Source organism: Sturnira hondurensis, unplaced genomic scaffold, assembly GCF_014824575.4.
Source record: "Sturnira hondurensis isolate 20B ecotype Veracruz unplaced genomic scaffold, ASM1482457v3 Scaffold0002638, whole genome shotgun sequence".
Taxonomy (NCBI): Eukaryota; Metazoa; Chordata; class Mammalia; order Chiroptera; family Phyllostomidae; genus Sturnira; species Sturnira hondurensis.
This window is the reverse complement of record NW_028075269.1, coordinates 12,303,609-12,330,060: the sequence shown is the minus strand read 5'-3', so window position 1 is coordinate 12,330,060 and position 26,452 is coordinate 12,303,609. Positions and strand designations below refer to the sequence as shown.

The 26,452-nt window shown below is 40.4% G+C and overlaps 1 protein-coding gene across 2 annotated transcripts in view; it reads right to left on the bottom strand.

The window, feature by feature from the left end:
- Nucleotides 1–26,452, bottom strand: part of TRIM44 (tripartite motif containing 44) — a 117,003-nt gene that overhangs the window by 51,676 nt on the left and 38,875 nt on the right. Inside the window, exons 3-5 of one of the 2 annotated variants that reach the window (XM_037040515.1) lie at nt 14,741–14,980; nt 5,157–5,176; nt 1,379–1,509 (exon numbers count right to left, since the gene is read on the bottom strand). In XM_037040515.1, the coding sequence (XP_036896410.1) occupies nt 1,500–1,509; nt 5,157–5,176; nt 14,741–14,980 (270 nt within the window). In that variant the 3' untranslated portion in view covers nt 1,379–1,499. Of the gene's footprint in view, nt 1–1,378; nt 1,510–5,156; nt 5,177–14,740; nt 14,981–26,452 lie in introns of those variants that run through there. The other variant, XM_037040514.1, reaches the window with a different exon arrangement.

Below are 26,452 nucleotides of genomic sequence, written 5' to 3'. Positions count from 1 at the left end.
AAAATCAGTTACTTTAGCAAGGAGGCTTGCTTTTATTACAGATAGGCAGCACGGTGCACAGCATGGTTTCATCCTTCATTTGGGTGAGTAAAAGATAAACAATCCACATCAGCAGTGGAAAACAAAGTCAGCTCAGGTTTCCTAACAGGGAAATGTAACAGTCAAGAGACTTTCTACACTGAAGGCCAATTAAGATGTTGGACTCTACTTATGTATATTAAGCAGCCCTGACAGTTCCATTCCATGTCACAGGATCAAAGCCATGTTCTTTGGCTTCCAGCTAGGTCTTCTGAAATGAAGATAATGCAAAAACGAAACCATGAATTTGCAATCAGAGGACAAAAGAAAACTAAGAGTATCACTGACACAGTCCCCTCTCATCTCTATAAACTAAGTCACCTGGAAGAAAAATGACATATTTAAGTATATGCGGTTATTATTTTAAAGGGGAAAAAAGGGTACCTACAATACAATCCCCCAATTTTTTAATTGAGATTCTTAATCATCTACTAAGTTACAAAACCTGTAAGTAGATTCTTCCCACTCCATATTTGATATAAAACTATATTCTTCCACATAACTATACCCCAAAAAACTTGTTGAGGAGCGTTGGGGAGGGGATTGGTGAAGATTAGTATTTATAGGGAAATAAAACCAGACTACAAAGAAACAAAGAGGCTGAATGATTTGCTCGAGCTCACAGGGTCAGTGGCGGCAGACCACGAATAGAAGGCAGGTCTGCACACCCTTTTGGAGCCTCTCCTCCTCTGGAACTTGCTGCCTGTTCGATCACAGACTCCGTGTGGGTCAGACTCACACTGACCTCAGCAGGCACTTTTTGCCTGAACTAAGAGCCAGCTCTGAAGATGAAAAATTCTACAGGGGTCCCAGGTATAGCTGTCACTACTAAAAAGCAATCTCCCTCCTAGTTAAAATAAAATCACAGAAAATCTCAACAGCAAATCCAACTTTAATATTGATCTTGCTCCTCTCTTTTCTAAGCACAAGGGTCGAAGGGCCCTTCCCTCTCTGACTTCTTCCCACGACACAGCAGCCTTCTAGGCAGCAGATCTTGCTGCCACCTGTCTCTTGGAACATCCATGGCTTCTCAGCAGGCTCCTGCAGGAGCAGGGAGGAGGAGCCAATCCGTGAGGCAGCGAGCACGAGGTCTCCCTTTAGGGCACAGAGAAGATAGGCTGTTGCTACCAAAAGCATGAATTGCTTGACGAAAAGAAAAAGAATCACTCCAGATAAAAGACACCCTCCTGAAAGATGACTCCACGGTGGTTAATACCCATGTTCTATATATCAGGACTTGCGCTCCTCCACACTCTCCAAGACCCCTTGTCATCGTTGACATGACTGTAGATCATGGATTTGAAGAGTAAACTCCTTACTACCAGATGGAAGGGCAATAGGCAGCTATTCTGTGGGGCCAAATGAAGGGTTGGTCAGCTGCGCCTCAGGAAGTCTAAAAGCACCTCTCTCGCTGCTGACCCTCAGAGGACACTGTGTGAAGACCAAATAAAGAAATATCCCTTTATAACGACAGGGGCTAAGAAGAGGAGAAGCAGCGTGCACAGATAGAGGCCACGACGATTCAATGTCGGAACAAGTAAGAACTATCAAGTTAGAGGAACACGACCAAAGTGACCCTGAGAATTGTGCATGAATCCTCTTGGCTCTCATTCAGGGTCACAGAGAGAAGTGTGCCAGCCTCTTGGAGACAGTCTGAACAGTGTTGGGGGCGTAAGCCCTGAAGCCGGACCACATTAAAGTCCCAGCTGTGCCACTCACTAGCTGTGTGTCCAGGGCAAGCTAACGTTTCTGAGCATTAATTTCCTCTTTTACAAGTAGGATAATAATTACATTATAAGCTTTATGTGAGGATTAAATGAGAATTCATATAAAGCTCTGTGCAGAATAAACCTTCAATAAATGGTCGCTATGATCATTACATAGTTAATTAGCAGGACGACTACTCAATAAAATTCAAGGCAAGAAACAGATAAGACCAAAAGGACAAATACGTGGCCACCTCATGTCCACAGCTTGATAAGTCAAAACTGAAAAGAGGAAAGAAGGCAAGGAGACTCCAGCTTGAGAGAAGAAGGAAAAAACCCCAATAGATCTATTATGGACCAACACAGTCCAATAGGCAGAATTTCCTCTGTTCCTGCCACCGCGGACAGTGGCTGTAATCCAATTCTCCCTGAACTTCTGTGCAGACTGTGGGGAGGTGACTGTGTGGGCAGAATGCTAGCAAAGGAGACACAGGTATAAAAATCCAAGCAGACCTGGGACTCAGGCTCTGCAGATGGATTTCTCTTCCACCCCCTGTGCAGGCGGACCCATACCTCCTTTCTGCCTCCTTTACACATCAAACCCTCATTCAATTCTGTCAGCAATTCAGAAGCCTCTGGAAAAGAACTGTTTGGTTTCTTGAGATGGTAAAGTGTCTGTCATAAATAAGAGAACTTTCAGATCAAAGGCAATCTACCCTGAAGTGTTAATTGGAATAAATTGAGCCAAATGGTATTTCAACACAAGCGAACTGAATAGAATCAAAAACTATAAATTTAAAGGTTAAAAAGAAAATTTGACTCCTCTTTCTGCCAAATTGGAACATACTTTTCAAGAGCACATTGTACCTAAAGAAGGTTCTGTCAAGTGCCGTTACACAGAATCCCTGCTGACAGCCATGCAGCCTGGCTGGAGGGAAACGGCACGCCATCCAGGTCACTAGTAAAAAAAAAAACCTCCATGCTTTACCACTGGTCAAAGCGACAAGAGGGTGTCAGCAATTAAATTCTAAAGCCGGCTTCTCACACTGAATAGTGTCTCTTCATAACGTCTCTGTGGTCTTCTAATCAGTGAGGCTCTGGCATGTGACCATAAAGCAGAGATGAGAGTGTTCACCCTAATCAGGCTCTCCCAAGACAGAAACGCCACTTTGGCCCTGTGGAGTCCCCACACCACATCTGCTAAGGTGTCATCTTCATACTGGTCTTGTTTGAACTCTCTTTCTGGGGAAAAAATGATCTAGGGTTCTGCTCGGCCTGGATTTTAAGGAGCTGGAGTTCGTCTTGAGAGTAGAAAGGAGATCAAGAGTGTGTCTCAACCAAAAGTCTGTGCAAAATGGTGAACACTTGGTCACTAGAGAGGTGGTTGATCTAGGCTTTCATCACCACTACTGTAGTCTAACTGGTCTCCCAAGTTCCAGTGTTTGAAATCCCAGTGTCTCCCCGTCTGCAGAATAGAGCTCTGCCACCCACAGGGGTCCTCCAAGGCCCTAAATGACCTAGGCTCTGCTTTCTTTCCTCCACTGTTCTCTTGTCTAGAGCTTTTACATAAGTTGTTCCCTAGAACAACTCCCATCCCTGCTCCTCTTTTGTCTGCCCACTCATTTTTCAGACCTCTGTTTATTTATAACCTTTTCTAGTAAGCCTCCCCTTATCCCCCAAGACTGACTTAGGAGCCCTTCCTAAAGGAGCCAAAACTTTCCTTATCATAGCACTTCCCCACAGTATAAGTGCCCAGGTATACACTCATCTCCCACTAGACTTAGGATCCACACGATCAGAGACTGTACCTGTTTTAGTTACCATTATATACCTAGTATATACAGTGCCTCACACATCATAAACATAGTAAGGGAGAGAGAGGGAAAAACCAGGGAGGGAAAGGAAGAGGAAGGGAGGGAGGGAGGGGCCACAACACAGAGGGAGCCTATGGCTGGAAGACGAAGTCTGAAGGGATCCCCTGAGGCTCTGTAGGTTTAAATCCGGATACCCGTGGCTTTAACACTGCAGACAAGGAGCAAGATCCAGGCTGAGAACCACAGTTCCCAAAGGAGGGAAGCACCCGGAGATGTGGGATAACATTTAGTGCCAAGAAAGAGGCTAAAAATGTGGGACAGGAGAAAGAAAAAAAAGGGACAGTATTTGTTGGTTTGCAAATAAAACCAAAAGAGGGCTGAATCTTGGTTCCATTGTAAAGTAACCTCAGCCAATTCATTTAGCTTTTTTCAATGAGAAACCTAACCGGGTGATTTTCTAACTGAGTTCTGGGGAACCCTAGGTTTCTGCAGAAGCCCCTTGGGGTCTATCACATTAAAGAGAGGAGATTCACTAGCAGATGTGGCCCCCAACTTAACCAGAGAAAACTTTTGATACATTGGGTTTCTACTTAAAGCACATTTGAAAAGGATGCTTCTGCTATAACTAAAGTTCTGAATAGCAATGGCCTGGATGACCTTTCTAGTACCTCGCAGACTGAGCAGTCCCTGATCTGTGTGACAGAGGGGACCCATCTGGACGTTGTATTTTACTTTCTACGCACGCCCCTCAATCGTGTTGATGGCACAGCTGCAGCATTTCCTAGGGCCCATGTCACTGCCCAAGCAGAAGGACAGGAAAGGTAAGTAAACCAAAGCCCAGGGGCACTGCAAGGCTGAGGCCAAAATAAAATGCACTCTTATGCATTTTTATCTTTAAATTAAATTTATTGGGGAGACATTGGTTAACAGGATCACATAGATTTCAAGTGCACATTTCTATGATATAAGATCTGTGTATTGCACTGACCACCCAAAGTCAAACCATTTTCTTTAAAACGCACTAATTAAACTTCATGTGGTGATACAGAAGTACAAAGGAGCATTTTTCCCGCTAACCAAACCTTTGTACACCTATGATCTAGGATTCACTGTATAGGTGTCTTGAGTCGCACACAAAGATATTACAGGTTATAAATAAATAATGTTGGATCCAGAGCCCATAAAAAAAGCAACCCAGCTCCAATCAAAAAAGAACAAGATGCAAGTTTATCTAGTCAGTCCACCTGAGAGCCCAATTACCATCCAAATACACTGCCACTATTCTTAACAGATATCCTGCATGTGCCAAAGAATAAAGCAAAGTAATCATACTTACGTACTTTAGAGTCTACTTTTATCTCAAGGTTACAGGCAGGAAATGGCATAGATGGGGAGGGAGATGGGAATCTTACAAAGATCTTCAAAGCCCTGGCTTAAGAAGGAGATTCCTTTTCTGTGCTGTTTCTTGGCTGTCCCTATTTCACGGGGCATGAAAAGCTCACAGTATCACACTCTACTTCAATTTTGAAAACAGACAAGAGCAATAATGTGATCTTACCTCGGTCCTTCCTCGTCACCCTGGAAGAAACAGAAAGAAACAGCATTAGAAATCAACACTGGTAGAGACTACTTAGACTTCTTTCTTTTCCTTTTCCTTTCCCGACCTGAAGCAAAGCTTGTGTATTTGTTGTAACAGAGACAAACTCGTAGATATCTGAGGGCTAGGACAAGGGCTAATATAATCCCGTGTTGAAAGTGCCCAACAAAGATGAACTGGTAATTTGCCCTTGTAAGCAGAGATGTGAATGCACAGACCTAGGAGGCCTAAATAATAGCTTTGCCTTTTTATTTGTATGGTTGGCAGTATTTAGTTCTGAGCAAAGAGAGCCCAAAATAACAGCAGGTCTTAGACAAAAGCTGACCAGCTCCCAAAGTATCAAGCTGCTTGCCTCAAAGACTCCTTTCTACCTTGGCCTGGCATTTTTTTTCCCTCCAAAGGGAAACACAGAGACTCTGATGTACAGCACACTATGGTAGAAAGGGCACTGAACTGGCACTGAGGAAACTGGGATTCTGGTCCAAGCTCTGTTACTTACTAGCTATGTGCCCTTGGACCGGCTAATTAATTAATCTGGACCTTGGTCCTCTCCTAAACCAGGGTAGTTCTAGCATTTGATGACCCAGATCATTCTCAGACAACAATGGCTTTTCTGTTTTCCTTGTTCACTCTGCTAAAACAATGTGTGAGTCTTCTTTTTCCAGGTATGGGACTCTCTGATCCTAATGTCATCGGTGACCACGGAACATTTCATTGAGTCTCTTTCTTGTTCAAACCAGATACTTCAAATGACTCTCAAGACTTTTCCAAGGGGCCTCACTCATCATTTTGGTGACAGGGTATCTTTTAAATTCTCCCCTTTAGCCATCTGGGATTGGTTCTCAGAGAACTTTTTTTATCTGATTGATGAATTGTTCCTATAGGTATGAAGAAGAATGAGCTCTGGATTGGACACTCTGGGTTCCAATCTGGACTCCATCACCTGCTTGCTGCGCTACCCTGGTCAAATTATTTTGCCTCTCTTAACATCAATTTCCTAATTTGTAAAAGGTGAATAATAATTGTCCCTATATCACAGAATGAGTGTGAAGATTAAATAAAACAATGTATAGAAACATCAAGCTCGATGCCTAAGAGGTAGGGTGTACTTAATAAAAGTTACTTTATCATTATCAGCAACAACTCAGTATCATTCATTAAGAAGCAACAACATGTAGGTGCTAAGGGTAAAAGATTAATAACCCATAATGATCGGACCTTCTAGTGGCTGTGAGGAGAAACAGATATAAAGTGAACTGTGACTAAATGCGACAAGGGCCCCATCAGAGACACAAACAGAACGCTGTGCGGTCAGAAGTGACAAACGCTGCCTCCCCCGGACAAGGAGGGAAGGCTTCACAGAGAAGGTGCCGTTGGTACTGGCGTTTGAGGGATAAGCGGGATTTCCCCAGGCTGACAACAGAAGATTAGTGGGGAGGGCACTGGACTACCGAGAGCAGAGGCAGAGCAATTTTTTAAAAATGCGTGTTTAAGGAACTTTGAGTTCTGTGAAACTAGGGGGTGGGATGTGCATGTGCGTGTCTCCGGCAGGGGCTGTGCGGGCGGGGGTGGTGTGGCGTTTGGGGATTGGGAGTACAACTGAGGTTATAAACGTCAGCTGCAGACAGAAGGGTGATTCAAAGCAGTATATACACTGGAGGATGGCTAAGAAGGGCATTTTTAGAACACGGTCAAGGTTTCCACTATTGTTAAGGGCACTAATCATCCGTACTTGGAGAGAAAAGTAGGGTGACTGGTGGAAGGCGGTACAGGGACTGTGGCAGCTTTGCTGGCATTCTGATTGACTCACATGTCTTATGGGAACTGTAATCTAGTAAGAAAAAGTCATATAATTTGAATTTAATAATGAGTTACATAACTATCAGTGATACAATTAAACCTCAAGACAATTTTTCCATTATCTTTGGATAATTGTCTAGGGGAACGTTATTAAAAAAAAGTACCTGAACTTTCTCCCTTGATTTAGAGCAAGTTGCCCTCATACCTACATTTCGTGGTGCAATTGTTATGGGACGGGGTCCCAAGTTAGAAGGGCACAGCTTTAGCCTCTGGTCACCAGTCCCAACAGTGCAGGTTCCAGTAGTCCCTGAACTCTTCCGAAGTTTACCTTCCTCATTTACACCCGGAGATCCTAATTCTTACCTCACAGAATGGCTATAGGCACTAAAATAAGTGACAAATGTTTGTAAAACACTAAGCAAGGGTCAGTACGTGGTAAGTATTCAGTGAATGATGGTCACTATTGTACAATACTTTCCTTGAATTGTTAATTAATAACATTTCTAGGTAAAGTGGGGAAGGGCAGAGGAGATGGGACACGAGATTTTGCTTTACATTCATTCATCTCTGTTGCTCATAGATATGTTGTTCGTTTTAGAAACAATAATCAGTATCACAAAGCATGGGGGGACCAGGGTGAGAGTTTCACTATGGATGGATGGATGGATGGAAGGAAGGAAGGAAAGAAGGAAGGGAGGGAGGGAGGGGTGGGCAGATACACACACATAATTATAAAGCAATTCTCAATAGGTCAGCAGACATTCAGAGAATTGCTGAACTTGCTAGTATAAGAAATGTACATGCTATTCACACTACCTGAAAATGCACATCCCTAGCCAGAAAGCCCAGCTAATTCCTATCCATCCTTCAAGATCAAGCCTCAACTTGGAAATTTTTCCTCCCTGACAGGCTGAATGGGGTAATGCCCTCTCTCCTCCACATCTGCATGGCTCACACTTCTGGGCTAGTATTTAGAGCAGAACACCAACAGAGACGACATCCTCCAGTGTCCCCTTCCTCGGTTTGCTGCGGCCTGAGAACAAAAACTGTGTGTTGTTCATCTCTTCTTTCACTGCACCCAGCACAGCACAGGGCACACAGTGGATGATGAGTCAAAAAAGGAAAGAAGGGAAGATATAAATAGAATTTAGGATTCATTTCTATCCTCCTTATAAGTGAATTCTGGTTTCAGAGATTATTAGAAGTGAAAATCTGCTAAACATCAACGTGTATTTAAATGACTTGTTAGTTTAAACAGTGTTTTCGAATTTCTCCATACAATATCCTGAATGCTCTCAGCTGTTGGATACATTCTAGTACAATTCCTCACTGCCACTTCCGCCCATGAAAATGTATGTTCACCAAAAATCAAATAAGTTTGTTCCTATAATGATGACATATTGTGTTAAAATAAAGAGTAATGAGTACAAGAGAGAATTGTTGCTTCCACAAATTGATTCCATGAAAATTAAGCTGAATTCTTTTAAAGTGTTCAATAAAGATGAGTTACTTAAAAACTACTGTCAATTTAGATGTAGGTGAGACACATGCAAAATATTAGAAAAATAAAACCAAAAGTCTATAACTTTTCATAGACTTTTGAAGTTCCCTACAATGTTATGAATGGCAGTAAAAAGTTCGAAACTATTTAAAATGAGGTAAGTGTTAAATTTGTATCACTGAAGCAGGATTCAAACATTATGTTTATGAAGAATTTCTGGTAATACAATGAGAATTTTAAATATAATGTTAAGAAAAAAACGATGTTGAGGAGATGAAAATGTTAGTCTTACTGTGGTAATATTTTTCAATATATACATGTATCAAATCATATACCTTAAACATATGTATATGTCTGTAATATCTCAATAAAGCTGGTAAAGCACATACACACAGACATAATACCTAGTGAGGACCATCCATTTAATATGTGTTTACCTTCTGCCACATCTAAAAGTTTTAAATATTCTATAATAAAGCCATGACTTCAGTTATCTGAAGAGCAGAAAGACCACATCTTTTTAGACCTGTGGGACTGGTATTGGAACTCTTCTCCTACCCCATATTCCACAAGATGGGCCAGAAAGATTTATTAAAGACACATTTTTTAAAAGAAATGTCATTGGGTAACCTTGCAACCTTCGGATCCCTTCAACCAGAAGCTCTGTGGTCTCCTTGCTACTCAGATTCATCTGTGCTAAAGGTTTCATCAAACAAACACACTGTGTCAATGGGCTACTTTTAGAATAATCTTCATGAATCAACAGCAAATAGGATTTGGGCAGATGGGACAGCTAGACATTTTAGATTTACTGAAATATAATTTATAATACTATAAAAATACCTGTTTTAAGTGTATGTTTAATAACTTTTAGTGAATTTACAGTATGCAACAATTATCACAAACTAAACTATACACATACACATATACACACGTATAAAATTATGTACATATACACATACAAAATTATGACTCTCCTCTCCTTCTTAATCTCTTTAAAAGTATATGAGTATTTAAGCAAGAACTGTAATTGTCCTGCAGTGCTTACAAGTAGATTCTGTTATATATGATACTATATCAAACAACATGGAAAGAGGATAAATTGGCCCATATAGTCTCATCTACATTTTATTTGAAGTGATACAATTTAATTTTAAGAAGACTCAAAATTTAAGGATCTTTATTACAATCCTCATAGAAACTACTAAAGGTAATACACAATAATAGAGCTAAAAGGCCAATAGATATATTAAAGTAGAACTCAAATGTTTCAGATCTCCAAAAGATAGGAAAGGAGAAGAGTGACAAAAACAGAGAAACAAACAGGGAACAAAATGGTACACTTAAATTAAACAAATGGTACATCTAAATTAAATGGTACACCTAAATAACACCTAAATGTTAATTAACTGAGCATTTCAACTAAAAGGCAGAGACTATCAGAAAGATGAAGAGCAAGACCCAGCTATATGCTGCNATACACAATAATAGAGCTAAAAGGCCAATAGATATATTAAAGTAGAACTCAAATGTTTCAGATCTCCAAAAGATAGGAAAGGAGAAGAGTGACAAAAACAGAGAAACAAACAGGGAACAAAATGGTACACTTAAATTAAACAAATGGTACATCTAAATTAAATGGTACAACTAAATAACACCTAAATTTTAATTAACTGAGCATTTCAACTAAAAGGCAGAGACTATCAGAAAGATGAAGAGTAAGACCCAGCTATATGCTGCCTACAACACAAAGACTTTAACAACAGAGTGAAAGTAACTGGTTGGAAAGACACATACCATGAAATCAGTCAGTGTAAGACTGGATTGGCCCTACCAATAATAGATAAAAGGAGACATCTAGACAAAGAGTACTATTAAAGAGTAACTTTCATGATGATTAAAGGGTTAGTTCATCAGAATATGTATTTGTTTAGTAAGATTCAAAATATCTGAAGAAAAGTTGACAGAATTAAAGGGGGAGATAGATAATTCAATGATCATACTTGGAAATTTAATACAACTCTCTCAACAGTTGACAGAAGAACAGAAACAAATCAGTAAAAGTCATAAGTTATCTGGACACCTAACTGATACTTAATAGAACACTACATTCCAAGTACAGGATACACCTTCTCTGTAGGTACACATGTGCATTCACTAAGATAGACCATATCCTGGGCCATAAGACAAATCTTGATAAATGTCAGAAGACTTAAATAGTTCACAGTATGTTCTCTGGTCACAATGGAACCAAATCAGAAATGAAAAACAGTAAACTATGTAGGAAAATTCCTAATATTTGGAAACTAAACAACACGATCCAAAATAATCAATGAGTAAAAAGAATAAATCACATGTTCAGAACCAGAAGCTGCAGTCTGCTTTTAGAAGCATCAAAAATAAGATGCATTGATGAGTGGAAGGGTGGAAAGATGGTCCTGTGTGTAGAATAAATCACGTACAGTAAAATACTACTGACAAAATCAAGGCGGAGGTACATGGGTACAACTGTAAAAACCTTTCAACTTTGCTGTACATGTGAAAATTTTCATAATAAAATGTTGAGGGGAGGAATTGTTTGGCCAAATTCAAAATACAGATAATTAAAAAGAATTAGTACCTTGCAAAAGGAAAAAAAAATACCTCTGTTGAGTGATAGGAAGGTACAGTTACTTGCTCTGATCAATAAATAACCAGGTGAGCTAGAACGACAGGCTATTAGATGATAACAGTTCTTTGTAAGAGCTCTAGTCTGCTGGACGCTACTTCTTGTTTTCAGTAGCTCAGTTTTTCCACAGCCTGGTCCTTAGGCCTTGTGACCTTCATATCCATAAGAGTAATTCCATCAGAGTTAACAAGTATAATGCAGTCAATCATGAGGAGGGGCTAAATTCATTTACTTATTTTTCAAATATATTTTATTGATTACGCTATTACAGTTGTCCCAATTTTCCCACCTTTGCCACCCTCCACCCTGTACCCCCGTTCCCACCAGCATCCCCCTCTTACTTCACGTCCATGGGTCATGCATATAAGTCTTTGTCTTCACTTCCTACACTGTTCTTAACATCCCCCTGCCTATTCTGCACCTATCAATCAGCACTTCTTAATCCCTGCACCTTTTCCCCCATTCTCCCCTTCCCCTCCCAGCTGATAACCCTTCAAATGATCTCCATATCTATGATTCTGTTTCTGTTCTGCTTGTTTGCTTAGTTTTTTAAATTCAGTTGTAGTTAGTTGTAAATTTGTTGCCATTCTAATGTTCATAATTTTGATCTTCTTTTTCTTACATAAGTCCCTTTAACATTTCGTGTAATAATGGCTTGGTGATGACAAACTCCTTTAGCTTTACCTTGTTTGGGAAGCACTTTATCTGCTCTTCCATTCTAAAGGATAGCTTTGCTGAACAGAGTAACCTAGGTTGTAGGTCCTTGCTTTCTATCACTTAGAATACTTCTTGCCAGTACCTTCTTGCCTGCAAAGTTTCTTTTGAGAGAGAAATCAGCTGAAAGTCTTATGAGAACTCCTTTGTAGATAACTATATGTTTTTCTCTTGCTGCTTTTAAGATTCCCTCTCTTATCTTTAAACTTCGGCATCTTCATTATCATGTGTTTTGGTGTGGTTCTCTATGTGTCCATCTTTTTTGGGACTCTCTGTGCATCCTGGACTTGTATGTCTATTTCCTTCACCAAATTAAGGAAGTTTTCTTTCATTATTTTTTCAAATAAGTTTTCAATTTCTTACTCTTCCTCTTCTCCTTCTGGCACCCCCTAGGATTCAAGTGTTGGTACATTTGAAGTCCCAGAGGCTCCTTACCCTATCCTTTTTTTTTTTAATTCCTTTTTCTTGCTGTCCTGATGGCATTTTCTTCCTTGTGTTCCAAATCATTAATATGATTCTCGGCTTCATCCACTCCATTGTTGAATCCCTGTAAATTTTTCTTTATTTCACTTAGTGTAAACTTTATTTCTGCCTGGGTCTTTTTTATGCTACTGAAGTACCCACTGAGTTCCTTCAGCATCCTGTTAACCAGTGTTTTGAACTCTGCATATGATAGATTGCTTGTCTCCATTTTGTGTAGTTTTTTTCCTGGAGTTCTGTTCTTTCATTTGGACCATGTTTCTTTGTCTCTTCAATTTGGCAGCCTCCCTGTGTTTGTTGCTATGTATTAGGTAGAGCTGCTTTGACTCCCTGTCTTAGTAGTGTGGCCTGTTGTAGAGAAGCACACCTGAAAGTTGGATGGCACAGAGCCTTAGGTAATCACCTGGGTGGGGCAACCCGTGTGAACCAGGTTGATGGAGTTGCAGCTATGGTGTCACCATTCTGTGGCTCTGTGTAGGCAGGGCTCTGAAAAGGGACAATGGACACTGCCTGGTCTCTGGAGTTTTCTGGGAGTGAGCAGTCCCCCTGCACCTGCCCTGATGCCAGACACTTCAGTTTCTTCCTGTGTGCTCATGGTGCCCTCTGAGCTGCTGTCCTAAGTCCTAAGGACCACTTAGGAGGAGATGCCTGTGAATCCTGCAGTTTCTCCCTCCAACCAACCCTGACTTCTTTTTATAGACAGAAGTTATGGGAACTTATCTTCCTGGCACTGGAACTCTGGGCTGGGGTCCCTTGCTCCCGAGATATCCATCCTGATTTTTACCCACCACACATGGGTGTGTGACCACCTGTTCTGTGTCTCTGCATCTCTGTGTCTCCATGTCTCCACTCCTCCTATCCATCTGAATAAATGGGACTTAATTCCTTACTTGTCAGACTTCCATACCACTCAATTTTTTGACAATTCTGGGTGAAAGTTGTTTTGTGGTTTAGTTGTAATTTTTGCTGCGGTTGTATGAGGAGGTGAGTATAATTTACCAATGCCTCCATCTTGACCAGAAGTCCTAATTTCATTTATTAAAATGAAAATAAAAGAGAAGTGGCTACCTCTCAAAATACATCTTTATTTTTGAGGAATTCTGTTTTCTACTAACTAAATATCACTGCTGTGTCAGTTTCTCTGCAGTTCTCTGCATCTCAATGTCCAATCTGTAAAATGGGTGCTGATTAAAAGGTTAAATGAAATAACTATAAAGTGACCTCCTTCCTATCTAGAAACTTACATAAGCATGCACTGTCTTAATTCTGAGGAGAATGAAGTGAAAAGAATGAGAGCTATTCTATTCTTTTCATGAATTCATGAAAACTAATCAAGAACCTTGGATGAGTGAAGTGGACAACTGTCCAGCGACCTCTCACAATTCCTATCAGACGGCTCGAACAATACCTGCCTCCTAGGTTATATCCCGACTCGTTTGTTGGCTTGCTTACTCTGTGGCTAGGCTCTCCTGGGCCAAGGCAAGACTGCTAGCTAAAGCTGAACTCATTGAGTAAGTCCTGAAAAGTCCACAAGACTCTTCTAGGCTTTCTTCTAGAAGGGTTTACCCTAAACTCATCTGGCATAAGCCCAACTAGACTTCGCAACACAGTGGTATAAAATCTGATGAACAACAGCCTCTCCCCATGGGCTGAATATGTTATAAATTTTATATATTTTTAAAATTGGCTGCCTTAAATTATTTTTAGAAATAGATTCCAAATGCCCACACATGTTGTTTGGTAAAATGTCTGAGACCCTTTATTCTGGTTAAAAAAATAATAATGAACATAATGACTATATTCCTTGTACAGTGATTTAACATTTATCTTATGTCTTTTTTTCACACTGTCTTTTTTTATCTTTGCAATGTCCTAGCCCATACACCTCTCTTAATCCAGCAGTTATGTCCCAATTTATGCAGCTGGCTCCATATAAAAACCAGCTTGAAGAATTCTTTCACCACACACATAGTCAGACCCAAAATCATTCATTCTGACCGGCTTCATGCCCCACTTCCTGACTTATTCTCATTCAGCCCAGTCCTCACCCCTATACTACTTTACTTATAAGATCATTTTATGATTTGGTATCTGTCAACAGCTCTTTTCTCTGGCTCTGATTTCTGGCTTTCCTAACTAACCATGATTAGTATTTGCCCTCAGTGACTATATGCCTTAAGTTATGGTGGACAAAGATTCTGCCATGCCTACTGCTGGCTGCAGGCTCCAGAGGCCAGTACTTCCATATGGGATGCATACCAGGCTAAGCTCTCAATTCATTCACATTTAGGGACTATAAGGGGGCATTTCCAGAGCTAACAAACATGGCCGGCAGACCTCCTATTTGTTCTGCTACTAATAATTGTGGGCATTCTCCTTTACCTCTGCCTTTGGCTCAGCTGCTTCATTAGAGGTATCATGTTGTTCCTTGGCTTGGGCCATCTGAGTCATCAACCTGTCCATGTGGGACTGGATGTCTGCCAGTATCTCAGTCACATGGGCTGTGGCCATTGCTTCCTGGATGTCCACTAGATGAAGGGCCTTCTGTTCCTCATCAGCAATCACTTTCTGAACTTTCTTAAATTCCTGCTGTATAAAAACCTTCATCTGGTCCCGAGTTACCTGTAGCACACAGACAAGCAAGAAGAGTCAGTTGGACACACAAAGAAGTGGAAGGTGAGAGCTGGCACTGTAAGTGCCAGGCAGCCATGGCCAAAATACAAACCCTGGTTCCTATCGAATACTGAGGTTTTGGGGATATCCTCTAAACAATGCTCCCCTCTAATATCTTCAATAAATTTCCTGCTAATTTTTTTGCCTCTTTCATTCTTTAGAAAGAAATTTTTCATCTTCCTTTTTTTCTTTTTGTTTATTTTTATAACAGTAATATATAATTACTTTTAAACATTTTAATAGATGGGTACATATGAAAAATGAAATTTCCCCCCCCTCTTTAGAGGGAAATTACTATTAACAATTTGGTATGTATCTGTCCCTCCAGCCATTTTTCTATGTATCGATACCTATATATCTATCTATATAATTGTGTTATTTTTATATAAATGGATCACAGTACACACATGGACCTGTGTCTTGCTTTTATTTAAAATATTTTAGTACCTACAGAGCAACTTTATTCTTTGAACTAGTTTTAATATCTGTATGATGAGGATAAACATGGATACTTATTTATATACACAAATATATAAATAAATGCATAAATATCTCATACACACACATTCCCTTCTTAATGGAAACAAAGGACATTTCCTTTTTTTTTGCTATTACAAACTTTATATCAATGACTATCCTTGGATATGCTCTTAATTTTGCATTTGTTTCTTTAGAGACCTTTGAAATCACTGGATCAATTCATATGTACTCTTAAAAAAACGAATTGAGAAACATTAATCCAAAAGAACCTATGCACCCCAATGTTCATAGCACCACAATTTACAATAGCCAAGAGTTGACAGCAACCTAGGTGCCCATCAGTAAATGAATGGATCCAAAAATTATGTTATATTTACACAATGGAATTCTATGCAGCAGAAAGAAAGAAGGAGCTACTTCCCTTTGCAACAGCATGGATGAACTGGAAAGCATTATGCTGAGTGAAATAAGCCAGGTGTTAAAGGACAAATACCATATGATCTCACCTTTAACAGGAAGCTAAACAACAAAACAAATAAGCAAGCAAAATATAACCAAACACACTGAAATAGAAACAGGCAGACAGTGACCAGAGGGGAGAGGGGAAGAAGGGTTCACAGGAACTAGTATAAAGGACACATGGACAACAACTAAGGGTGGTGGAAATGGGAGGAAGGTGGGGAGCACTGGGGGGTGGCTGGGATGGGAGTAAAAAAAACAGTTAAACAACAATTGAAATAAACAATTGAACAACAATTAAAATAAATACATTTAAAAATAAAAAAAACTCATTGATACTGCCAAGTGCTCTCCAAAAACAACCCATTAATTACATTTCCACAACAACGTGTGAAAGTAAGCATTTCCTTTATAGCTTCACCAGTACCAGATAATATCAAGTGTTTAAACTTTTACTTTCTGATGGGGGAAAATACATTATTATTTTATTTTGCAACGACAATTGTACAAACCAAATAAATTATGACTGTAGGCTACATTGGCTAGGGCATAAGAAAGGCCAAGTGAGAAACTACCAAAATAAGAACTTCTAAACTCTGTCTTGCCAGCAACTCCATTTATTGACGTTTCCTCATAATCACATTTACTTTAGGAGTATTTTTAAACAACTGTGCATCCTGGTTAGCAGAGGTAGGGAACAGGGAAGAGGCAGGGCAGCAGACAAGAAAAGAAGGCCAACAGACACTTTTGGAGGTCAAAGAGAAATCAGCTGTCTTCTCTGCAAACCCCTTTCTTTTCCAGATGAGGAAAAAGGCACAGCTGCAAACTTGGAGGAGACGCAGAGGACCCCCATCTTCCTGTTTCCAGTTTGTGCTCTGCTCACTATAATCGTCTGCCAGCAAGAGGTCAGACTGGAAAAACCTCAGAAAGGAAATGGAGAGAAAGACTAAATGAGAGGGAAGGTCAAGCCACTTATGTTACAGCGCCATAAGAATGTCCATGCAAAATAAGGCCTATGTGACATGTATCTGCTCACACATGGAGTGACTAAGTGACACAGCCCTCGGGAGTTCATATGCGCTCTGTAGGTGATCTCCCGAGGAAGAAGGGAGGGGAGTGTTAAATATTATTCATATTCTGCAAATTCTATTTGAGAACCAGACTGAGAACTATGATTGTGTTTACTGTTGGAATTCCTTTTAGTTTTTAATGTATTTCAAGACTGTTATGCTTTATGGTGATCAATGGATTTCTAGCCTTGAAATAAATTAGGTCTTATAAGATCTAGGATTTTCTCTTAAAGACTAAACCAAGAAAGCTTGAGCTAAGGGATGAACTTTTCTGAATGCCTAAGAAACCCAACAGTTATAAGTGACTAAAAATAAAGGTCATAATAAAAACTGACTGGCAACCTATTTTACTAGACCTCACATACACATGAGGTTGGAAGTTAGGAAGCTGACATCACAGTCAAGGAAGGTGTGGGCCAGACTGCAGTAGGTGAACAAACTGTGGTTTTTTTAAAAAAAATCAAATTTTCTGTTTCTCATTGCTTTACCTAGATTTTTCAATATGACACACTTTATTTTATACAGATCAAGCTACAAAAAAGAATGAAAGGCAGAATAAGCCACTCTATAAAACCTTTATGCCTTCTTCTTACTCCAGTTCTCTACTAATTCACAAACAGGTATTCTCTAACCTAGTTCCGAATAATAAGAACAAACTTCTGGGCCAAGGCGTTCTAATTCGGAGCCCACGGAACAGACTCCCTGGTGATCAGTCACATGGCAGGTTCCATAAAGCAGCTTTTAAAATCCCCTTTCTGGCCCCATTTCACTGCCTTACCATCAAAACGCTTAAAAACTTCACAGTTCTCCAAGAGCATGAGGCCCTCCCTGTTAGCACCTGCTGCCTGGGAACCACTGACATCACTTCTGAGGAGGCTTCTCAGGGCTTCTTGTCTCCGTCCAACAGCTCCCCAAAGGTGAGAGTGAGGGACTCATACCATTGACAACATTGCATGTGGTACTATATAAAAGGAGAAAATTCTATATATGTAGAGAGAAGTCTAGATGTACCACATAATGATAAAACAGGTGATGTAAAAGGTTCCTTTTATATAGCATCTAATAGAAATTGACAAACCTTTTTAAAGTCACAGAACTTCCCTTTCCTTCACCCCAAAATGTAACAGAGCCAAAAGTACAGCTACTCTGGTTAAAAAAAAAAACCAACAAAAAAAAAACCTCCCCTTCTGCCTTGAAAGTAACTTCCTAGGGCACTGGTACTGGTCTCCAAGAAAATCTCACCCAAGGGACCTGTGTCCTCTCTACACAGATGAAACCTAAAGGAGTTTTCTGCCTTTTGTCAACTGGCCCTTAAGTTGTCGAAACTTTAAGGGCCAAGGTTACAAGCATATTGATTTATTTTTGTTACAGCTGCATTAGAGTGAAAAGCTATGTCATTACTTAAGTATAGTATTATAATTTGAAAAACATCAGTGGCTTATTTGGGAATGGTCCGAACTAACTATTGAACATCTGACCGTTGTCATTAGAGCTGTGTCTGACCGCCACACTGTATAGGAGGGGGAAGGCCAGAGAGAAGGGCAGTGAGGACGTCAGGTTTGGAAACCAACCTTCCCCTGGACAGTCCAGTGCACTGTCTTCTGCAACGTATTTCCTCTAATGATCCCTTACTGCCTGCTTCGGGTTCTTCGCATTTATTTCTTCTTAATTAAGATGTTTCCTCAGTTAACAGGCTGCTTCTATTGCCATGCCCTCTGGGATGTTACCCTCACCACGTGAATCTTGGGATAAAGGATGTACATCTGAACAGTTAAGTCGCATCCCATGGTACTTTCTATATGCTCTTGGAGTAACACTTGCAAGCTAGGCTGCACCCAAGAGGCATGCAGACTGGCACTTTACACATACATAATTAAACGCATAAAACCTTGAGTTAAGAACTTGTACCTAAAAACAACCCCTTTCAAAGTGTTCGACATAGCTGGAAGCCATTAACTCCTAGCTAGCTGGCCTGTAAGAAACGAAGGTTTTATTTACTTTTCTATTACAGGCAGATTACAAAAACAACAAGCATCCTAGCTAGAAAGCATCATGGGCCGAAGGAAAATCTGTTCCAGAAAACTGTTGCTGAGATAAACTGAGAAGGATGAACCAGAGTCAGCAGCAGGAAGCTACACACAAAAAAAGCATCAGAGTCTGTATTGATGGCAAATTTCAAAAATACTTGTTCTATTAACCAGATTTCCTGCAAGGTTCTCCAGTATTTATTCTGGCATTTTGATTTTACTCTAAGAGAACTCCTTCCAAACCTGTCAGGCTCCAGTGAGGGCAGGGAAGGGAAGAGCTCATTCATCAATGAGCAGGAAGGCAGAGTCCTGTCTTAGCACATGGCTAAACCTCCCATTTCCTCTGTCTTTTGTGTATGAGTGGAAAAGCCACCATCTGTGAATAGGGGCTTCCTAAGGGCTGGAAAATTGTCCAGCAGTCTAGAAACACAGCAGACGGGCAGCAGACGTGAACCACCAACTGCATTCCATCACCAGCGTCGCCGCTGGTGCCACCCAACACTACCCGGACCACCCAGTGCAAGGACTGGGTTGCCGGGACTTTACAATGGGCTGTGGAGAAGGGCAGAGAAAAGGTTATTAAAGTGTACATTTAATCTCTTCCTTAAACCATTTTTCTTATCTTCATCAGAAGCCCTAGACAGAAGTACTCATTTATATCTCCTCTTATCACCCCCATTCTGTTAACAGAGCACCACGGGACTTCTACCCAGTCACCACTTAGTTACTGTCCACTCAAGGAAGTTGCTGTTACTCTTATTTCTATTATAAAAGACTACAGAAATAGACCAAACTATTGGAGAGTGGTTACCTCTGAGTGATGGGATTAACAGTATTTTTCTTTTTTGTCTGTTTTCCATAATAATATGTAACACATTTTTATTCAACAAGTTATTTTTAAGTGCAGCTTAAAAAAGTTAATTCCTCAATAAAATATTAGCAAATCAAATCTAACAGTGTATAAAAATAATTCATATTCTATGACCAAGTAAGATTTATTTCAGGTATGGAAGGGTAGTTCAACATTTGAAAATAAATTCATATAATCTATCACATCAATAGTCTAAAGAAGAAAAATTAAATGATCATATAAACAGAGGCAGAAAAAGCATTTGACAAAATCTAACACCCATTAATGATAAAAACTCTCAGCAAACTAGAATAGAGGAGAACTTTCTCAGCTTCATAAAAAAACACCTATAAAAGTCTCCAGCTAACATCAAATGTAATGGTGAGAAACCAGAGGTTTCCTACTAATACCAGAAATACGGCAAGGACGCATCCTGACACCACCTACCCCCTTTCAACATCACACTGGAAGTCCTACCAAATGGAGTAAGACACAAAAGAAAAGGTTTACAGATCAGGAGGGTAGAAATAAAGCTGCCTTTGTTCACAAAGAACATAATCACCTTTGTAGAAAACCTGAAAGAATCAACAAAAAACAAAAACAAGCAAACCAAAAACCCTTCTGGAATCAAGACAGTGTGGTACTGGTGAAACAACAAATATATCAGCGGAACAGAACAGAAAGCCCAGAAATAGCTCTACATAAATACGAGTCTGCCCAGAAGGTATCCAGCCATGTGTTATGAAAAATAGAGGCATTTATTCAAGAAGATACAAGAAACATTGTACATAGGACAATGACATCTCAGTCCCCTTCAAAGTAGGCACCTGGGGACCTCACACATTTCTCCCAGTCACTGTCAACTGCCCTGTCCTAGTTTTCTTAATCTCATCAACAGTCTGAAATCTCTTCCCTTTCAAAGGTCATTTTAGTTTTGGGAAAAGCCAGAAATGTAGAGGGTGAAGTCACTTGAGTGATCTGATGTTCTGCGAAAAACACTCTGCATGAGACGTGATGCATGAGCAGGCACACTGTTGTGATGAAGCTGCCAATCACCAGCTGCCCATAGCTATGGCCTTCTGAATCATCTGAACAGTTTCCACAGAGGAATGTTCAAGCTCATGCAAAATTTGACACAGATGTGTTGCTCTATTTGCTCATTCATTTTGAATGTGACAGCCACATAACACATGCTCACTTAATGGTGGCCACTGCGCCCAATGACTAGTACAGTGAAGTCATCACTGTTCACTCCTGCCCATTCCAGTCCACTCTCCTTGTCTAACACGTTACATCAATGTCACACAAGTCTCGTTATATTAACTCTGGCTGGACTTTTTCTGGGCAGACCTTGTATAATCAACTCATATTGAACAAAGGAGGACAGGCAACTATGGAGAAAAGAAGTGTTTCTCACATATGGTGCTGAAACAACTGAACATTCACGCATGTGCACCCACACATACAAGACAGAAACTGGCCATGAGGCTTACCTCTTTCACAAAAATTAACTCAAAATAGATCACAGACTTCAATGGAAAATGGAAAACTATAAAACTCCTAGAAGATAACACAGAAGAATACCTAGATCACCTTGGGTAGGATGACAACTTTTTAGGTTTCACTCTGAAGGCGCTATCCATGAAATGATTGATAAGCTGGACTTTATTAAAATGAAAAATTCCTCTGTGAAAGAAACTGTTAAAATAGGAAGACAAGTCAGAGACTAGGAGACAATATTTGCAAAACACACATCTGATAAATATACAAAGAATACACTTAAAACTCAACAAGAAAACAAACAACCAAATTTAAAAATAGGAAAAGACATGAACAGACATTGCACCAAAGACAATGCACAGATGGTAAATAAGCACAGAAAAGATGCTCAACATCACCAGCCTACCCCACCTACGCCCTTTAACCCAGTCCCACCTGCCTGTACCACTAAGCTGAAACAAAACTCTAAGTCACAAAGAGCTTCTGGGCGATTTAAAGAAACTGTGTAAGATCTTTATCATACCTCCAACTTGTTCTAGAACAGCTTTCTCTCCTTTTCATCTCCACTTGGCCCTGAATTCTTGCTTTCTATACTTGACCTCAAATCCCACCTTTTGCCCTTCAGACTTAGTAACTACATGTGCCCCTTACTTCCTCCCCCTAGGTGTTTAAACCTTACCTTTCCTTATCTAGTCTTTGATTTGGCTTTGACTCTCAGAGTAACATTCTCTCAGGTAGGAGCCCCATAGTTTAGTCAGAATAGTCCAGCCTTCTGTTTCTACCAGAGTGCTTCTTCCTGGGACAATAAACTTTGCTCCGTGAGCCTAAGTACTCGACTGTTTTTTTTTTTCCCAAAATATTTTATTTATTTATCTTTAGAGGGGAAGGGAAGGAGAGAGGAAGAGAAACATCAATGTATGGTTGCTTCTCGTGCTTCCCCTGCTGGGAACTGGCCCCCGCTGGGAACTGGCCTGCAACCCAGGCATGTGCCCTGACTGGGAATCGAACCATGATCATCTGGTTCACAGGCCCGCGCTCAATCCACTGAGCTACACCAGCCAGGGCTCAACTGTTCTTTAACAGCTTCATGCACACGACTCTGTAATATGCTTCTTCTGAACCTCTTCCCTTTCACAGTTTTCCCTCCCTCACATATAGACATAAATATATATGCAAACACATGTGTGTGCACATACACAACATCAGAGGCTCAGGACCACGTTTCCTAGAGGCCTTGCACTTGAAAGATCCTAATAAACACTTGAATTGAATCTGTTAATCAGCTGTGACGTGGAACACAACTGTGTGCCCCCGGTCACCGGAGAGATGTAGACACAGCAGAATGACAAGCAGCTCTTAGTGAGAGAGATAGAGATCTAACCACTATGGCTATGGAGCCATTGCTAAGCATCCTCTCCTTGCAAGGCTGCTTATTCACACTGTCTGCTGCTATGACTTTATTGTCATGACAACTTGATGTGTAAGCCAGTGTCATGGTACCGAACCGGAGGCACTAGAGAACAGTTCAATGGGATGCTGGACTCACTCTGAATCAATACTACTGCTTGCTCTTAAGATGTTTCTCTCTTTGCCTGACCCCAGGGTGGCAATAAAGAAAGCAATCACAAACTTCTGGGCATTACTTTTCCTGAAAGAACAGAAAAAATTCTAGGTAACTCCCCTATAGAAATGTAAAAGTAGAAAAAGGAGTCCCCAGAGAAACCCAGGACTTGTAACAAACAAGAATAAGAGCAAGAGATTCTAATCCACCTTGTTTTCTTGCTTTTTTTTTTCACCATAACTTGGGCATAAACTAGAAAGGCAGCTTCTGCTTCAGGAATTACTGCGTAGGAAGTCGGAGGTGAAAACTGATGCTGAGAGTTTCAGGGGGCAAATAAATAGAAATTATGCTATTTTAAGCATCTTAGACTTGAATACACAAAGAAAGGCCATTTTATCTACTGAAGATTAAAGTAATTCTCTCCACTTCCAATCCATTCTCTCTACCCAAACACCTTCCTTGCAAAGCTATGGCTATTTGCAAACCAGCGAAACCACGAAACCCAAACAACTGCCCGCCACCAGGAATACTCAGAAAAGGGCACAGAGATGTAGGTCTTGTGTTGTCTGCATCTTTTCTGCTACACAGAAAACAGTAAAGCTTGTAGTTTTATTATTTTATAGTTTATAGCTATGGTAGAGAAAAGAAGTCTGAGTAGTGACTACCCTGCTAACTATGTTCGGAACCTCAGAAAGGTACGTTTCTTCACTTTAAAGAGAGGGACAATAATATTGTTCTCATAGGTATTTTTGTGACATTTACACAAATCTGGAAACAACTCAGGACTCCCTGGGCACATAAGAACATCAGCAGAACTGATGCAAAGAACAAGCACTGTGAACATTTATTGGGTGCTTTTCACGTGGTACCTACTGAGCACTCACAGATAGAGGGCCCCCAATTAAGAGACAGAGAGTCTACACCCTCGGGAGCACAGATTCTAATTTCCCAAAGGAATACAGGAAGGACTTTTTCACACATCCTAGGCATTTAAGAGTAAGGATGTCAATCCGTAGCCCCTTCCCTCAATTTCAGTAAATGGCCACAGGCTCTCAGGGAGAAACAGCTACCTTTTTTAGTTTGATAAGATCAGACATGGTCTACTTCACACAAAGTCAGGTCACATTCTGCCCCTCAGGGCCTGCACCCAGTCTGCAGATAGAGTCAGCTCCTCAATCTCACTATTTGCTTCCCCTGTAGAGCAGGTTCTCAATTAATAATGCCATTTCATTCAACGTCATTTCATCATAATGTTGGTGAGATGCCACAGAAACCTAACTCTTGTTTAAATCTAACAGCCTATGGTAAAACTTGTCTCATTATATGTAATTTTGCTTAAAGTCACAGAACCTGTTGATGAGGTCGAAGACTTACTATATTTTCTCTCTTTTGCAGACTGAAACACTATTACACCCATTTTAGCTAACCATCTGCTTATCTAAGAACCACAGGGCTTGTTAACTAACCCCAGCAGATAAAACACTTTTCAGACCCCTGAAGCCATGATACCAGTCATAACCCCATCATTTCTTATCTCCTCTGCAAAACTTTGTTTTCAGGGTACACATTAACAAAAGTCTAATATGATCAGTCCTCTTTTACAGATGAAACTGAAGGCTCAGACGAATCAAGTGACAGAGAGAAGTGCCGTTACATAGGCTCAGGTCAATGGGCTCCCATGTCTCTGCTCTTTCACCATGAAAGGAAATTGTCATGCTCAAAATAATTTCCCCCTGAAAGTCTGAACAAACTCTATACTGGCATTCTATTCCCAATACATCTTCTACAGGTAAAAGATTAAGAACTTCCTATAACCACTAATTCCATATTAGCAATCATAGAAAGATGTATTGGCTTCATTAGCCCTGTGGCCTTGGATAATTCATTCAACCTCTAAAACCTTTGTTTCTTCATCTGTAAAATGGGGATTATAATGTGTGACTAACAGGTAGAGTCAGAAATTAAGGAGGTACCACAGAACCTAGTTCACCCACTACAGCAGTAAACAAGCCATTCAACAAGGGGACAGTCATCAACTGGATCACTGGCTTGAATGGAAGTTCTCTACACAGCCACAGAGACCAGATGGAGTTTGCCCTTTGGCCAAATGCAGAATCAGGTAAGAGGCATATTCTTTCAATTTGTATTACAGTTGGCCCTCTGCATCTAGGGTTCTGCACCTGCAGATTCAACCAACTAGTGATCAAAGATATTTGGAAAAAATTGCTATGTTGCTGCTGGTGTGCACCACATAGGCCCATGATCTGCATCTGTACTGAGTACGTACAGACTTTTTTGTCATTATTCCCTAAAGAATACAAGCATACCTGGGAATATTGTAGGTTCAGTTCCAGACCACTGCAATAAAGTGTGTGTGTGGGGGGGGTTGCGAGGGGAGGTTCAGAGTCACTCCAAGATGTGTTTCTGTGATGCGCAGATTGTTTTGAGCTGAAGGCAATTTTGGCTTCAGCTCAAGAGAAATTTCTTCCCCTCCCTTTACCTAGACGAGTTCAAATTAGGGACCTTGCCCATAAGAGATTATCAGTGATAACCTTCTCAACCCACCTATACAGCAGGGCAAGCTTTTATTTACTAAATGTCTGCCCTTCTAACCAACCTGCAAGGATCCTTTGAGGCCCCCAAGGCACTCTACCTCAGAGGACCTATCCCTAGCTCAGAATATCTTATATAACTCACCCCCCCTTTTCTACCTCTGAACCTTCCCTGCATGTGGGGTCTCTGACTCACTAGTGTATGCAGGGTTCCCATACATATGTATATATTAAATTTGGTTCTTTTTCTCTTGCTGACCTGTCTTGTGTCCATTTGATTGTTAGATCAGCCAGAAGAATCTTGAGGGTAGAGGAAAGTATGTTCCTCCCCACACAAGTACTGCAATGAAGCAAACTATAACCTTTTTGCTGGTAGAGGGTCTTGCCTTTAATTTGTAAAAAACACAACATCTGTGAAGCACAATAAAGCAGAAGTGCAATAAAAAGAGGTATGCTTGTATAACAGCTATTTATATAGCATTTACATTGTACTAGGTATTATAAGTAATCTAGAAATGATTCAAAGTATACCAGAGGATGCGGATAGGCGATATGCAAATACTTTACCATTTTACACGAGGCTTAATCGAGCGTGCTTCCATTTGGTATCCATGGAGGCCCTAGAACCAATTCCCTGTGGGTACAGAGGAAACACTGTACGTTTACTTACAAGCACCTACATACAGACCTGAGGTAGACTAAGACTTGCACTGTATAGCTTTAGCCTTAATCTATCAAAGAAAACATCTTTTTCCTTGAGCAAACCTGTTTTATTTCCTAGCTGAACAAAAGGTTGAACTTATAAGAAAGGGAAAAGGGAGAGGGCCAGGGGAGAAGTAGGCCCTTAAATAAAAGTCTGGGTGGTTTTATCACTATTATCGCAGTGAAGTATTATATCTAGGCTCCTAAATTAAATGTCAAA